At 36.4% G+C, this 17,158-nt stretch overlaps 2 protein-coding genes across 2 annotated transcripts; one reads left to right on the forward strand and one right to left on the reverse strand.

The window, feature by feature from the left end:
- The first annotated feature begins 377 nt into the window (after positions 1–377).
- On the forward strand, positions 378–1,699 carry LOC125216804 (protein OXIDATIVE STRESS 3 LIKE 2-like). Its single transcript, XM_048118576.1, has 2 exons — positions 378–991; positions 1,143–1,699. The coding sequence occupies exons 1-2, from the start codon at positions 693–695 to the stop codon at positions 1,552–1,554; spliced, it is 711 nt and encodes a 236-aa protein (XP_047974533.1). The 5' UTR covers positions 378–692; the 3' UTR covers positions 1,555–1,699.
- Positions 1,700–1,719: 20 nt separating this feature from the next.
- LOC125216803 (myosin-15) lies at positions 1,720–15,214 on the reverse strand. Its single transcript, XM_048118575.1, has 39 exons — positions 14,892–15,214; positions 14,555–14,698; positions 13,711–13,856; positions 13,461–13,617; positions 13,065–13,123; positions 12,103–12,259; positions 11,611–11,760; positions 11,390–11,526; positions 10,927–11,073; positions 10,724–10,825; positions 10,486–10,543; positions 10,280–10,381; positions 9,947–9,984; positions 9,719–9,845; positions 9,443–9,616; positions 9,209–9,340; positions 8,775–8,884; positions 8,451–8,511; positions 8,163–8,340; positions 7,799–8,004; positions 7,233–7,352; positions 7,022–7,120; positions 6,486–6,707; positions 5,957–6,096; positions 5,672–5,783; positions 5,454–5,501; positions 5,292–5,381; positions 4,954–5,124; positions 4,616–4,768; positions 4,192–4,368; positions 3,697–3,834; positions 3,544–3,614; positions 3,366–3,465; positions 3,227–3,283; positions 3,090–3,146; positions 2,903–2,983; positions 2,419–2,504; positions 2,003–2,151; positions 1,720–1,927 (listed from the first exon to the last, which is right to left on the reverse strand). The coding sequence occupies exons 1-38, from the start codon at positions 15,009–15,011 to the stop codon at positions 2,028–2,030; spliced, it is 4,551 nt and encodes a 1,516-aa protein (XP_047974532.1). The 5' UTR covers positions 15,012–15,214; the 3' UTR covers positions 1,720–1,927; positions 2,003–2,027.
- Positions 15,215–17,158: the final 1,944 nt, after the last annotated feature.

The following is a 17,158-nucleotide window of genomic DNA, read 5'->3' on the forward strand; positions in this document are numbered from 1 at the left end:
TAAATTCTATTTTTTGATTTCAGTCCTTAATTGTGTCATTGTGCATTATCACAATAATGAAACATCTATGCTAAAAACCTAAATATAGATTCCTCTCATCTCCATTAATAGTGATTACTCAATTTATGTACAAAGCCTATTTTTAACAAACATTGTTAGTTGTTACCTTAATTTAATAAATTAGACATTATCAAAATTCTATTTTTTGATTTCACTCATTAGTTGTTACATTAATTTAATAAATTAGACTTTTTTCTATTTTGGCATATTCTAAATTCTATTTTCTTCTCCCTCTAAAATAGAATTACCAGTGGAGGAGGATTTCAGGATAAGACCAAACCATCCACCACTCCAACAAAGAATATTCAACACTCATAATCCCTTTTTTTGTTCAAACTTCTCTCTCTTTCTCGTTAAGATCCAAGATTATAAATACTGAAATTAAATAAAAAACATTCAGTTTGTGAGTATTTTATTCTCTTTTTGTTGTGATCCTTACTTTGGTGTGAGGGGATTTTTCTCACACAGTATATTCTTCTTCAATTCTGCTTAGATCCCCATTTCTGATATTGAAGATATGAGTCTGGGCTCTGTTTTTAGCAGACACCCTCTTCCCAAAATCTGATCTTTTTCATGATCATCAACTTTTCTTGAATTTTTTCAATTGGGTTATTTTGGTGGTAGTGAGCAAAATGCCTACAAGAGTGATTCAAGATGGGATTTTTGGTGGAGATCAGAGGTTGTGTGTGGGGAAAAAGGTTATGTTTAAGGATGTCAGAGAGGGAGAGGGGAGAGAAGGTGGTAAAGTTGGGATGGTGAAGAATTCTTGCAAGAATGTTAGTTTCTCTGATGAATCATCATCTTCTATAGGGAAAAACAGTGATGTTTCTGAGAATTCAATGGAGAAATCTGGTGATGGTGAAGAGGTTCAGAGCTCATATATAGGGCCATTGGATGCCATGGAAGATTTGGAGAAAGTTTTGCCAATTAGGTTGATTTTTTATTTTTGCTGGGATATTTTGATCTAAAGATGTGATTTTTATCATATTTTGGTGATTTGTGGCTTTGTTTCATGATCATAGTTTTAGTTATATTCATCTCGTTGTTGTTTTTAAACTTAACTTGAGGCTTATAATACACAGGAGGGGAATTTCGAGGTTCTACAACGGGAAATCGAAGTCATTTGCGAGCCTACGAGATGCTTCGTCGTCGACTTCCATCAAAGAGATTGCGAAAACAGAGAGCGCACATGCGAGGAAACGGAGAAACCTGCTCGCCACCAACCTCTTCCACCAACCTCAGCGAGGCTCCCCGCTGAAGGGCAATGGGGCGGGCATATTAAAGAGGGTAGCTAGCAAGACCACATTGGCTCTGGCCGTGGCAATGAGCAACTCGGAGAGCAAATGCAACTCTCCGAGTGGCTCCTCCTCGCCAAGGAAGGAGGATTTCTCAACATCGAGATCCTTCTCCCTGGCTGACTTGCAGCATTGTGCTGGCGTTAACCTAAACCTAAACTCGAATTCTAACGGAATGGCTTTGAAGCCGACCGGATAGATGCCATAGCTAACTTGAAACTATGCTTATTTTTTTTGTTGAAAGAGTAGTGTTAAACCATCGAGGGATCGAAATTTTGAATGTAATTGGAACTTTGGTCATTATAAAAAAAATCGAGTGTAGAGAGACTTGTTTATAACCGTAATTATATGAAAGCAAGTAGCATTAGATGAATACAATATGCTTCATTTAACAACAAGATTGATAATGTACATTGCTCAAAAAGGGCCAAAGCTTGGACAAAATTATACTCTAGCTTTTCGAGCAAAATTGCTACCTAAAATCCTTTGTACAAACAAATCCAACATCCTAACCTACACGTAGCGGTCGGGCCTACATCGTTTACAGGAAGGCGAAAACCAAGGTTTGCACACTGCAGTGGGTTTAGCGAATCAGCAACAAGGAACAGACTAATAAACAACCATGCGAGGAAAAGACGAGCACTTACAGCAATGCAATGTTTGGTGGGCCTTTTACTTCACAGCCTGCAGCAGCAGCTGCGCAGAAGGGTATTCAGAGAAGAACTTTGGAGGCTCTATATCCGAAGGTTCAATTGCAGGAATCGCCATATATACATCTTCGGTGGAGAATGGAATGCTACAAGAAAGACCATGCTTGTGCTTAGGAGTTAGGAAATAAACAAGATAAGAAAGATCCAAAGAGAAACAGAAGAATCGCTGGTGGAGTCGTGACATGCAAAAGAAGATATAGTTAGGTATCCCAATATTTGATTGGAAGAATGCTAGCAGGAAAAGGTAGATTAGATGAAACTGAGAAACAGATCTAACTCATATTGCAAAGGCTGGTAGAATATAAGATATTTAGTCTGATTGCCATGCAAATCACATTCTTAACACGCTTTACCTCAGGTCATCATCCAATAAAAATGAATTTGATGATGTTGTATTCTGGGAATCCTTGTTTACTATCTCCCTCATCTGAGATACCACCTGCGAAAAGCCAACCACAAGGAAAAAGTTCAGTGTAAAAGACCTTATGTGATCAATATTTGAGTCGATCAATGCAAACAAATTATAAAAGAAAAGGTGGAGAGCCGATGATTTGCTTAGAGCTACTATCTTCCTGGCACTTCAAGTTTAAAAGTGTACAAGAATATGGGGTAAAATGTGGACATCAATTCATCTCATGAAAAATTACCCACTAGAGGGCATGGAAGCATGACTCAGATAATGTAGGTAAGGAAGCATGACTTGAGAAAAATGAAGCATGACACAGATAGACCAGGTTTCTTTCTAACATATAATCATTATAGACACCAAACTTGAAATTAGAATGAAAAAAAGTTTGTAAATTTGGATAATTCTGTATTTCCATGCAGAGCACTTGCCTCATTTGACACACTCTGAGTCCCATACTTATCATCCCAGTACATTGTGCTTATTCGATAGATTTGCCGCACTGTCAATTTCTGGTAAAAAAAATTAAAAGGGAAATATAGTCAGCAAAGGACCATAGAAGTGAACCAGATTAGGAAAAAAGGCAACACTGCATAAGCCATCTAAATGAAGCCCTACCGGACAGAGATCCTGTCTTATCTCATCCAAAGATTTCTTCCTCTTCTGATGTATTACCTATTTAATCAAAAAATATATCAGTAACTATATCCTCAAGGATCAACATCGCTAGAAAATGCAGAACTATATGTGTATACCAAGAATCCAACAGCCTGCCTAATGTAATTCAACTCATGCCAAGAAGTTCCTGCAAACTGCATACTGAAATGGCTTAGAATACAAGAAGTAAAATTCATTTTTCGCTATAGATGCAATCAAAGAAAATGACATGAATACCTCCTCCGTTGCATTGACTATCCATTTTTCCAACTCAGCCAGGCCAGATTTGACATATTCACCATTTGTGAATGTGCAGCATTCACGTCGCAGCAGCAAACTGTCAATTAATTAAAATTGATGATACCCTCATAGAATGAACAACTCTACTGGCAAACATCAAAATAAGATAAAATACCTGTTGAATAATTGTATATTGATGAAGGAGAAAACCTGTGTGGTGAGCTTCCGGATAAAAAATGATGGAACCTGGGTGTTCACCAATTTACTAGCAATAAGCAAATAAGTTAACTGAGAGGAAGGGAGTTGCAAGGATTAGAGTGCAGCTTACATAGTTTCCACGTAATCGACTCATCAGCGAATCCAAGAAAGTGATGATACTATCCCACTCACTGCTTGGTGATTGCTGGGGAGCATTGCCAGGTGATCTGGAAGACTTGCCACCATGAACTCGCTGGTTTTTTGGTGCCTGTTTAAAGGATGGCAAACGTAAGATGCAAATACAGAAGCCATAATCAATGTAGTTTGATGCACCAAATTATGACATCAACGTAAGTGGTCTGAGTCAGATGGTTAATTCATTTTAAAAACACTTTTGAGTAAACTTTTGGCCATCAAAACACTCTCCAACAGTTAATTCATTTTCAATCCCAAATTGTCAAAGTGGTCTGAGTCAGATGCCATTTGAGTAAAGGATATATATAGTTGTTCTCAGAATATAGTTGTTCTCAGATGAACCAGAAACCAAGCATCAAATGTGAAATCTATTATGCTACAACTTTAGATTTGAGTGCAGAGAGAGAGAGAGAAAGTAAAGACCAACTACCTGAATGCATTGGCCCAACAATGGAGATATTTCTTTCTTCAAATTATCACGTATCAAACCGAATATCTTCTCCACACATGCAGTCAATTGTTGTTTAAATAATATAGCAGGATACTTAGCTTCCATATGGGATAAACCATCATCCAAAGCATGATATTTGAAAGATGACCTTGGGCCCTATGAAGAATTTAGAATCCTCTGTCAGTTTCAGAATAAGCAAGTATGACTTATATCTGTATAATAGAAGACAGATCGAATATATTTGAGCCACATAAACAATAGTTCAAAGCACATCCTGGATGCTACACATTTCATACTTCAAACTATGCAAATTAATTAAATATAAGAAGATGCCAGTTTTAAGGACGGTCTAAGACTACATATCTATAAACCTAGAAAAACTGAGGCCCATCAGCCAACTTACTTGCATGAGTCTCCCATTAATCCCTGCTGACCCTGCAGAACGTTGAGAACCAGATGTCAAGAACCCATTGGACCGCAGGTTTCTTTGCAGAAGGCATAAAAGGGCAGATGCATTAGATAACCAGTATGGCAAAACAGCATTCTCATCTCCCTCCTGAAATAATAAGATAATAACTTTATCACCCATGTGATCACGATATCACCAGTTCTAGTATGGGAAAATATCTAAATACAAACTCATCGCTCACATGGCATTCAAACATAAACTAAGGAACTATTTATCGTCTTGCTGAAAAGAAATACTCGAATGCAATAAGATTTACAAGTCAAAAAAGTAACCTTCAATTCATCATTGATGCTCTCAATGATGAAATCAAAAATAGCAGTCCTCTCAGATTCAAAGGCATGCCAATGGAGGAGGCATTTGTAGATAATACAAGCAGCTACTGGTTTTCCATCTTTGAAGCCCACATTTTCTTTGATGCATCGTGATATGATATCTAAGTTCCCCTGCAACCATCATACAGCATAAATGGCACATACATACAACTTTATGAATAAAAAAGGCCTAATAGCTAAAGATCCATTCTTGTGTAAGCCATATCATCAGTGGCCCAAGCAAAATCACACTACTAGAAACGGTGTCATGCAAAATAACAATTACATAGAAGAAAAACCTGATTCTTTTCAATTCCTGACTTTGCTCTGCGGCTGTCTGTAAAGCCATGTGAGATGGGTGCAATAATTTTGGATGGAGTGGGTGATTCCTGCAAATTAAATAGCAGGGACTCAGCATAAATTTAGCTACTTATCACATGATAAATGGGACAGAAACTTACATAAGATTTCTGGTCAGTGGATGAAAGAGAAAGGGCATTGGAGATTTTCTGTTCCAAAGGGAAAAGGTAAATTAGAGCATTTTGATTGCTATAGCTCTGCATAAATGTGATGCTAATATGGAAGCTTAATTAGTTTTAGTGATGTATGCCTGTTAGCCTCAAGAATAATTTTACAACGGTTAGTAGATGAGGCTGATGAAGAGCTGAAGACTGCTTACATCAACGAAAGGTTTGGCAAATCCTGCCCGATTGGTTCTTGGAGTTACGGTTAATGTCTTCTGGCGCAGGATATGATTCTCATTCTCTAGGTTCGATAACTTTTCTTCCATGCTGATGCAACAGAATCAGACAAGTTTATAACCAAACAACAGAAAGTCAAAACTATAACAGGTGGTTTTTTCAGCTACAAGTCTTTTGCAAAATAAAAGGTAGTGCTTAGATCATTCTGTTAGCAGGTTTCTTCTGGGAATAAAGGTGTCATTACATGCTATAGAATTCATTACCTCCGCAGATTTTGTTGGAGTTGTAAACATTTATTTCCCACTTCCTGCAACTTCGTGACAGTACTATTTGCATCTTCTTTGGTCCGGGCAAGTTCAGACTCCAGCATTGAGTTTTTCTCTTCTAATGCAGCAAGGGAACTCTGGAAAATATAATTGTAGTCAATGAGTTTTAACGGAAAAATTCATTAGCTAGACTTTTATACTAGTATCTTCATCTACGTGCCAGGAAAGTATAGAAGATGGGAGACAAGGAGAATTTGTTATGATTTGAGGCAAACAAGGGGATATCACAGCCAAGATGGGAAAATTATTCGTTGAATGATTTGTTTTACCAGAGTCATGGCATAAAACTCAATTTTTGATAAGCATGCACAAACACTAGATGTGCTAACCACTAGAAAGTGGATTGAGTTCTTATCTGCTAGTTTATGGATAATTCTTCAAAATCAAAGATGAGGGAACAAATACAATTGCCAGAGGAATACAGTGGATATTTAAAATTCAAAGAAGTATATTTCACGAAAATTACCTTTAAAACTGAGTTTTCATTCCGCAGTTTGCTTAAAGAGTCTGTTTCTCTGTCAAAGGCAGATTTTTCTTTAGCTGAGGAGTCAATCTGTCTCTGTAGGACCATGTTCTTATTGTATTCATTAAGAGCTCTAAGTTTTGCTGCATCTAGTTCCAATATGAGGGACTCAACAGTCTTCTGAAGCTTTGAAATTTCAACTGATTTCGCATCTTCATTGGATGCCTGCACTTCAAATAAGCTGTTAACAAGCGTGGTGGTGGAACAGATTCCAAGAACATATAAGAAAACAACAGGAACTACGCAAACATATGTAGAACTTAGATGCATGAAAGTGAATCCTTTAACCATTTGGAAACCCAGGTATGCAATAAAATCAGAGAAAATAGAAAATACAAATACATGGAACCAGATACAAAAGTATCAAACTGCACATAATGTTCTCCAAATCAGATAATAATAATAATAATAATAACCAAACTGAAAAGGTAATAATATTTTAAAGAGTGCATAAATTTGATCCTTGTGTAAACATATACCCGCATTTTTTTCTCTAGTTGCAATCGCCAAGTCAGATCCTCCAACTGCTTTTCTAGCTTGCCTTTTGCTAAACGTAATGCTCCAGTCTCATTAGCCTCCTACATAAGAAATAATTCAATGCATTAGCATGGAATACATAGATATTCGTCTGCAAATTATGAGCAATGATGGAAATTGTTGCCTTTGTAAGACAGAACAACACAAACTCACCTTTTTAAGCCTTCGAAGTTCTCTTTTTGCCAACTTTCGCCTCCAAAGACATTGAATCGCAATGATATTATGTTGACGATTACGATAGATAGAGCGGATCTTGCACATCCTCCAATGAGCCTAACACAGAAGCCAATGGTCAGCTAGACCATACCAGAAAGAGGGAAAGGCAATTAAGAATACAAAATGAGCGAGGGAAAAAGAATGTCGCATTCAGCATTATAATCGCACTCCATATTCAGTCTTAACTAATCTACAAAATCTTTTAATATTGATCAGTACACCAAGAAAATATTCTTCTGTGTAAGATAACCCTAAAAATTCTAAGAACATCATCTATATTAAGTAACTTTGTTAATTTTTTAAATAACAGATAGAATGCAGACATTTGTGTATCTCTTACATAAGACATAAAAGTTTTAACATGCAGACATTCAAAAGTTAAAACACAGTTCACTTCTGAAGCTTACAGAAAAAAGATCACTAGAAAGATTTCCATGCATTTCAGATACAACAAAGGAAAAAAACTAAAACAAGAGGAACAAAACCCAACAATAAGCAGGTACCTGAATAACAGTGGCAGCCTTGCCTTGTTTTCTATACAAAAACTTCTGGCGAGTTGAGAAACAACGGATACTAGACTGTATGAGTATAGAAGCAGAATGAAGTTGCATATATGAATGCCTGAAAAAACAGGATCGAAAGTATTTCTGAATTATGATGGCAGCAGCTGTATCACGCATGACAGCGAAATTATTTCGAGAAAGATGACCTGCAGCAAAATTAAAATCAGTCAACTTGATAAAATAGAGGTACCCAAATAATAAGCGCATAATTAACTACAATAATGAGAATAGATTAGCAACTTGAATAAATAATGTGATGATGCAATATGTGAAACGGAGTTACTTTCTAAGAATGAGAATATACCTCTACAACATGCTTGTAGAGAAAGTGCAGCAGCGCGCTTCGTAACGAAGTCCCTGCGAGCAAGGAATGTTCGCAGGCGACCCTGAATGCGCTTGACTGCAGCATCCAAAACCTCAGCTCGGCGTGAATCTAGTATAGCAATCTGGCCAGCTCTAAGAAAAACTTTTCTTTTACCCAACTGCAAAACACATTCAAACTATGCTAAGTATTGTAACAGATATAGAAGAAGATTAGGAAAACTACAAATGCATAATGTAAAATTTCAGGCTGAAACTTCACACAACAAACCTGATAGTTCTCAAGCCCCAGCCTCTCAAGTATTTTTTCGGTAATGGTTTTATCATCATAACTGAAATAAAAAAAAATCATGTAAAATGCAAAGTATAATCAGAAGATATATTAAAAGTAAATGTTATAATCAAAAGGAATAGTCCAAGAAGCAGCGTAATTTATAGCCAGATAAAGCATAGAGCAATGCCAGATACATGACAATGAAAAGACCAAATAGGCAAATGGTCACTGTTCAAAATTCTGACACTGAATTTGATCTTTGTTACGAAAAAAGCAGACTGCAAGGTTAAACGTAGATGAATAGGACTCTGAGAATGTTACCCAATATCCATGATATCTAAGCAAATTATCCCGAATCGGTCCACAAATTCATGATATGTCTTGCGTGTGGGATATCCTGCCAGGCTTATACGAACAGCTTCTAATACACCCTGCAGAAAATCAGAAGAATTTATTATGACTTGCTAAAAGAAAATGCCTCTTCTACTAGGATTATCCTTATTGTTCACAATCCTGGTTATCCAGAAGCAATTCTAGCACACACATGAAATAGAATCATAGGATGACTAAAATTTTCCACAGGGTGTTCATAATTTTACACTGGATTAGCAAACATATTTGGAGACTGGAGTATATGCTTGATGACCCACAAAAAAGAATCACCTTCTCAAGATCCAGAGACATTTACACTTAAAAAAACATAAAAGAAGGCTATGTCCATTAAATTGTTAGATACATGTAAAAGTTATACTGACCCCACAGCGCAGCTGGTGTAAGATGCTCGAGTTCTCAAATCTGTTAGGCTTATTTAGTGAATTTGGCTTCACGCATCGAATGTAGTGAGGCTCAGTTGAGCTGAGTGTTTCCATGAGAGCTTGGAGTTGTTGCTGCAAGCACAGTGGTAAATTTGTAAGACAGAACTACAAATCAGTTGGAACAATAAAAGCATATCTAGAGTTCATAAGTAATTCAGTAAACAGATTCGGTACCTTAAACCGAGAGGCCACTGATGAAAACTTGTATGATGATCGAGAAGATTCTTCAGGTAAAGGTGGAAAGAGACCAGCTATGAAAGGGCATCTGGAAGAGGCTAATAAGTTGCAATGTTCGACCACAACATAATCACGATTTTTGTCAATAAATGTCTCCGTTTGATAGTTCACCTAGTGAAGTGACACACAAAAAGGAAATTGACAATGCATGTTAATATATAGGAGACTATATGAACCTGTTAATAAAGGGTACATTTTTCACAATACACATACCTTGCCAGCATAGTGAGAGATGGTAAAATCTGTTTCAGAAAATTTGGCTTTCTCTAGGCGTCGGTGGGATCGGAAATTCTGGAATAGCTTGTTTGAAAATGTCTCATGAGTTGATTTTGGAAACATGCTACAGATATTGGCGCAAATGAAATATGGAAAGGTGAGAACTGAGAACCAACAAGCAAAGAAAAATAAGACATGAAAGACTAGAGAGAAAATTGAATATACCAAGCTTCATCAAGAAGAGCAATTATGCCTATTGGTTTCTGCAGAAGGACATTCCCGTTCAATTAGACCAAATGTAAGATAGGTCATGCTCAGAGTAAAAGAAGAAGAAATAAATTATTTTGCTTGGCTGGCAGATAAACTATACTGTTCTTTTCAATAACCTCAGATTCTTATTTGGTAATTGCAAGTTACAAAACATGATTCATTTTATGGAAAAACATTTGTTTACAATTTTGCAAAAGTCTGCATCTCCTTTTATGAGGATTCTAAAACATTAACGAATACCGTAAATGCAGAGAAGATTAACAACACATACAAGATTGCAGAGAATACCTTCTCTATCAAATCCAGAACATCTTGATTGTCAATAAATTCAATGTAGCTCCAATTGATTTGTTCCTTCTGATACTCTTCCTGTTCCATCTTAAACACATGCTGCAAAACATCCCCAGCAGAAAAATGATAAAAACTAGATCAACAAGGAGGTTCCAGTTAGAAAGTGTAATTGCTAAAAATAGCACCATAACACCTCAAATCACCTCATTAAAATGTTGTTGGAGCTTCTCATTTGCAAAGTTGATGCAAAATTGTTCAAAGCTGAGTAAATGGGACAATTGTTAATCAATAAGTTATGAGAGTACGCATAGAGACAATTTAATATGACAGCACATCGAGAGAGTGACTTGTATACATAATTCAAAGAACAACGAAGGACAAGAGTGCACTTCCAGTTACTTGATAATGAATGGGCTTGGATCCAACTTCCAAATATTTTACCTGTTTATCTTAAAGCATTCAAATCCATAAATATCCAGGACTCCAATTTGTAACTTAGACTCATGATCTTGTCCGACAGATCTGTTGATCTTATCAACAAGCCTGAAACAAAGATATATTTTACCTTAAGATTACAAGTTTTATAACCAAGAACAGATGGGCCAGGTGGCTCATTTCGAACAAGTCTTAAAACTAAACCAGACCAGTCAAATAGCCGAGAATAAACAGTCTTGGCCAATGCATCCCGGCCAGCTACAGCAGCATTACAGTCCAGTGCTTTGACAATTATCCCCTCACGGGTTTGAATGGAACGTGTTGTAAGTGTGGCCAGCAAAAGATTAATATCACACCTGAATCAAAAGAAAAGTCCACTGAAGATTAAAATCGTGTCAGAGTTAAAAGAAAAAAAAATTGAAGCTAGAAGAAATGTAGAGACTTTTTGATAAGCAAATTAGCCAATTTCAACAAATAAATGAAGGTACAAGTTAAGAGGGCCAAATATGGAACTTAAGGCCTACATAAGCACTAGAAATTGTCAGGTAAAAAAGGGTGGAGTAGATCAAGGAATCAGGATTCTGGAGAACAAGCAAAAGCTACAAATGGGGAAAAACATAAATCTATCAATCAGCTATCCATAGAGGCAAAAAATTGCTGGAAGAGACAAACCTAAAGAGCTCAGCAGCCATTTCCAAATGGAAATTGGACTTCTGATCCTTGACGACCGAACTATCATGCTCTTTTCCAGGAGAAAACTCTACATTTCCAAGATGTAGAATTCCAGCCAAAGTTCGAAATATTGATTCCTGGTTAAACAGTAAAGAACACGTCAAAACCAAGAGTTGCACTATTGAGGGTGTGACAAAAAACAGAAACTTCAATTAACATACCTGTTCATCATCACTAATCCCCACAATATCCATTGCTGTTCTTGTCTTCACATATTCTTCGGCATTGTCTACCCCATCTAGCTCATAAACTTTACTCTGATTCAAGTAATGAAAGTTGCTAGGATGATCTAGCTTGTACATTTCAGCGTCCTGAACAACAGAATAGCATCCTCAAACACGGCACGTGGAGGTTGAAATTTAAGACTCAAATACGATTTTCGACTATTAATAGCAGTAAGCAATGCATATGAATAAATGTCTCTTCAGAAGTTTATCAAAGCCATAGAAAGTACAACACAATACAAGACAAGGTATAACAATCTGGAAGATTTCCATCTTCTTCCATGACACTATTCAGGACAGTTTCCCTCAATTTACCTCCGAGCTTTATATTAAGGTGAACACATCATATAGTAGATGCTTCTAGTTAGAATAACAATATATACTTTTTCTCGAAGGAAAATGTGCATGTGAAGTAACTTGGGGGAGTACCCTGCCAGATGCACACAACTGATAGAAACAGTGGTAATTTCTCTCAGGGTCAGTGATTTGAACAACACGAGACCGCTCCAGGAGATATGTTCGGATTGCAGCCCCAGAAATTCTACCATTTGAATCAAACTGGATCTCAACGAACTTGCCAAAGCGACTGCAAATCAAGAAGATAAAGCAGTCAATAATCATTTAAGGCTAGGTGTACCAAGCCACGTCATTTTATAAAGTTCAAATTCTTTCCACTCCACATTGATATAAGTTTCAATTTAAAACAAAGTGGAGTACAGTTGAATAGTCAAGCTTCATATCATTTGTTGGGAGTTTGACCACTGCATGTTTTGACTGAAATCAGATTTATAACTGAATTGGTCCAGTGGATCAGAGTCACATACTAAATACTAATCAGATAAAGCATCACTATGCAAAAGCAACATGATAATACTAAATAATGTGAAAGAAATCTGGGCTTCAGGATTGTGTGAGGGCTTAACAAGAAACTATATAGAATGCACTTAGCTCTCTTACTTAAAACCGTTCACAGGAGCTTAGCATTTGGATTGACTTTGTAAATAGTGCCGAGGAAATTCAAAGCCAAAAAGAGCGATTGCATACATTGAGCCATTTAAAATCATAAGGCAAAAGCTCATACACTAGTTTGCAGGATAAAAAATCATAAGATATTGCATTCAAGCATACTACTAGGCGGATTCCCTACTCTCAAAACTGAGATAATACAATCTGGATGAGGAAAATACTCAACAAAGTAGTGTGGTTAAAGATCCAGAAAAGACAAGAACCATGTACCGAAAGAAAATCATCACACATTGTCATATAGGATATAGCACATTCTCTACAAGAAAAGTCAGATGTTACTCAAATAAATACTTATTCCAGTAAATGAAATATTCAATGAACCATTTGAAGATATAAAATGTACTTTAAAAAGAATAGAGCAATACCTTGAATTATCATTCCTAATGGTTCTCGCATTGCCAAATGCCTCCAAAAGTGGGTTTGACTACAATGGAGAAAAACAGGTTATTGATTCAATCAGGTTGCTCCATAGACTGAAATTGAAATGGAATAAGGATTTCTTTGGAGAAGTAATGACTACGCATAGTTTCCATCACCAGAAACAAAAAAAAAAACAGACACAAAAGTAAGACATGAATAATTTTAGTTAGAACTTAAGCCATGTAATAGGGAGATGAAAAAATACAGGTTTTGATCTCAAGAGGGTTCTCATCAAGATGGGCTAAATTACTAAACATCATTATACTTATTTTGCTTTTCACTTGTATGTTCACCTAATGATACATACACTATGTAATACAATAAAACCGAGTACAGTTTACCTCCAGAACTTGCTTTTCAACATTTCTTTCATCCTCTACAGCACGGCCACCAACATAAGTGAGATATCTCATTATTAACTTTGTTGTCTCAGTTTTTCCAGCACCACTTTCTCCACTTACTAGAATAGACTGACTACGTTTCTCACTCATCATCGCTCTGTGCCGAAGGACCAAACCAATTCAAACTCAATTTAGCAAAAATAAACTTGACTGTATCCAATTGCAGCATGACAATCATAACTATACCAACCTGTAGGATGCATCAGCGACTGCAAATACATGGGGGCTCAATTCACCAAAGGGAGCTCCCTTATACTGCTCCATCATGTACATATTATATAGATGAGGAAGCTTGGTGAATGGGTTGACTGCGATCAATATGCTTCCCGTGTATGTCTAGTAGACGCATAAAGCATATATCAGTTGAAGTATAAGGATCCGTTTTGAAAAGGGATATCAACGTATGAACTGTATACCCCATAATGCAATCTCCAATAAAATCTACCAACTCAAATATAAAGGTCACTTTAACACGTTGTATGGCTATTTAAACCAAATCTATTAAGAGATCTACTGATACTTGACGATGTCAGTAGTACATATTCAGGAAAAAAAACTCCAAAAGTCAGCCACAACACAAGACAACATTGCTTGATGATCAACCATTAATATTTAATGCATCATTTTTGCATACACGATATCTTAATTAATTGATGCCATAGAACCGTTATACTCCCATAAATAGGCTATGTTCATATGTCTACATAGAAGATTTGCTTTCCAATTCACTACAAACTCCTTACTCAAAAATATCCTAACTCGTTCGCACATGACCAGTATATCGGCAGAATCGGTCAGGTACAAACTCCCCTTTCAAATATTAACCACGTTCAACAACTCCAACAAGATGAATCCAACAGCAGTCTGTAATATGAACAAATTATAGAATGTCTTCCTATACTTATAATCATTTGTCGATTTTCAACTCTTCGACTAATTCCATGACAAGCAGACTACTAACTAGCCAATTATACACCAATGTGCGATAACGCTCCTTCACATATAAACAGTACTCTCAATTTTAAGCCACTTACATAAATTTCATTAAGACCATATCTTCTCTGAAGGTTATCCAGAACACTAGGCTCATTCAAATAAGTCAATTTGGTCATATCATCCACTCCACCCAGTTCTGACTCTCCATCGCATGGCTGCAGCTTCTCCGCCGCCACCACCACCTATTTGAAACAAAATTCCACCAGCTCAATAAACAAAAAAATCAAACAATCTCCTAACAAAAATAAAAAATAAAAATCGCACTGAAGAGCTTCATCTTCAACAACAAAAACAATATTATGTACACTTCTACAGCAGAAATTACCGCAACAAACTATTAGGTAAACAAATTAAAACATACGTATATAAATTCACCTTTTTCCCGGCGGCGGTTATGACCTGCACTTGTTTCCCGACGAAATCAACAACCTCCGCCGCAGCCCAGGCCGAATCCCTGTCTTCCACCCACACTTTGAAGCCCTTCCGGAGAGCCATATTTCAGCAATTTTTGTGACTATTTTCACTTCAATTCTCATGTAATTCCAAAAGTCGGTGAACGGAAATAGCAAAGAAAATGAAGTTGCTGAGCTCTAGAGGAATTCACGAGCCCTAATTTCCATGAAATGAATTAGAGGAATTTTCAGCTTCCCGCCCGAAGATAATGGGAAAATTCATAGTCAAAAAACTCAAAATTTGATCAAAAACTGAACAGTTTTATCTCTTTTTTTTTGGCTTCTAAAATGAATAAATCTCACTGTACTATTTCTTGGAGTTTAAACAATTCTTTTATTTTTGAATTTTTTGAAACTCAAATTGTTGTTTTGCCACGTTTTTCAAAAAATGGAACTATTGAAAGAGTCCAAATTTTGAGCTTCTTATTTATGTAATTTATATCGAGATAAATAATAAAATAATTATGCTGCAAAGTCAAAATTTATTTGTTATCTCACGTTATTATTTAGTGGTTTTTTTTCTTAAACAATTACACACACAAAATTGTCGCTTTAGGATTAGATATTAATTATTCAGAAATTAAATGATGGAAAAAGACTAGTCATAGTATTTCCCTTGATTAAATAAGTATAAATATCTAATGGTGTTTTTTATTTGAAGGATAAAAGACTTGGTGGTAAAATCATCTAAATTGCTTTCTTCAACATGAAAATAGATTTTTTTTTATATTTTGTTATTCTAATTACGCATTAAAATATGTGTTGTCGAAACTATTTATGTGGAGGAAGGAAGGTATGTGTTAATTTGGAAATGTTTATTTGGGAATATAAATAATTGGAATATTAAATTTTCAAGCATTACCAAAAAATAAATGGAGAAATAGTAATGCAACTTTCGGTTTAATTCCTTAAGCAACACGTCATCTGCTCTTTCTTGGTATGTAAATTGAATGTAACGTCTCTATCATATGTTAAACAACGTGACCGTCTCTATCGCCGTTGTTTGGAAACGGGGTTTTGCTACAGCTCGGCCCGATTTGCAAAACGGCTTCCTTCTCATAGGGGGTAACTACATTGGGCCAATACTGGCTCGGCCCGAACAGGTGATGCACTAAGCTGAATTATTTTAATTGGGCCCGACAACAGAGCCCATTCACTGGCCCAAGTCTCTACATAAATTGTTTGTCAATGCATACCATAAAAATAGACTAACTAGAGATGACACGGATTTTAGTGCATAATTGGTAAAGTAAGATATTAGGAAAAAAAGTAATTGAAATAATGTAGTGGATGGTAGGACCCATAAACGATAAAGTAAAAGTGAAGGAAAAACATAGGCTATTTCTATGTAAGGGATGAAAAGAGAAATTCAGTCTATTTATATGGGACGGAGGGAGTAGGAATAATGACGTGTAGAATTAGTCTTGTTTATCCTTGTGACAAAACGGGCAATCTCCAGCAATTCAATCACGAGCAATGTCGGAATAAGCTAATCTTGAACAATTGAACACCTACGAATTCGATATCCCATGCATCAAAATTCGATATTAGGATGGGTCATATAGGCATACTATACATTAATCACCCCTAGCAAACGAGTCATTAATGTTTTTAGGATTGATAATAACCTACAACTTTATTACTTAGGTCGAAGAAAAAAAATGAGAGAATGCAAAATCATGTTGCTTAAAAATAACGTTACAACAAACAAATGACACACACTTCATAAAACTCTATCTCTTCCATATTTTAGAGGAACAAAACCATTAAGATCAATTCCTCTTGCTCTACCAACTTGCATATAAATCCAAACTTGCATATTTTTTTTGAGGAATTGATGTTTCGTCGTGGGATAAGTGGAATTAATGGGTGTGGGATTATTATTTTCAACTGAGAAACTTAACTCTGTATATACTATCCACATCAATGGTGGGCACGTTATTGTGGGATGGAACGACGGGGGCGACCATGAAGGTTTTCCGGTGGGATAAGCCGATAAGGGGTGGGATAAGGGGAAGCGGCGGCGCGCGGAAGGGGCGACCGCCCCCTCCTGCCCCCTCCTAGAGTAATTGTGTAATCGAGACAAACAGAAATGTAAAGTAGACACAGATTTACGTTGTTTACCAACGTTGCTGGTTACGTACACGGGCAAAAAACGGAGAACAGAGAGTGTTTTTAGAGTATGGCTAC

Source organism: Salvia hispanica, chromosome 3 (assembly GCF_023119035.1).
Source record: "Salvia hispanica cultivar TCC Black 2014 chromosome 3, UniMelb_Shisp_WGS_1.0, whole genome shotgun sequence".
Classification (NCBI taxonomy): domain Eukaryota; kingdom Viridiplantae; phylum Streptophyta; class Magnoliopsida; order Lamiales; family Lamiaceae; genus Salvia; species Salvia hispanica.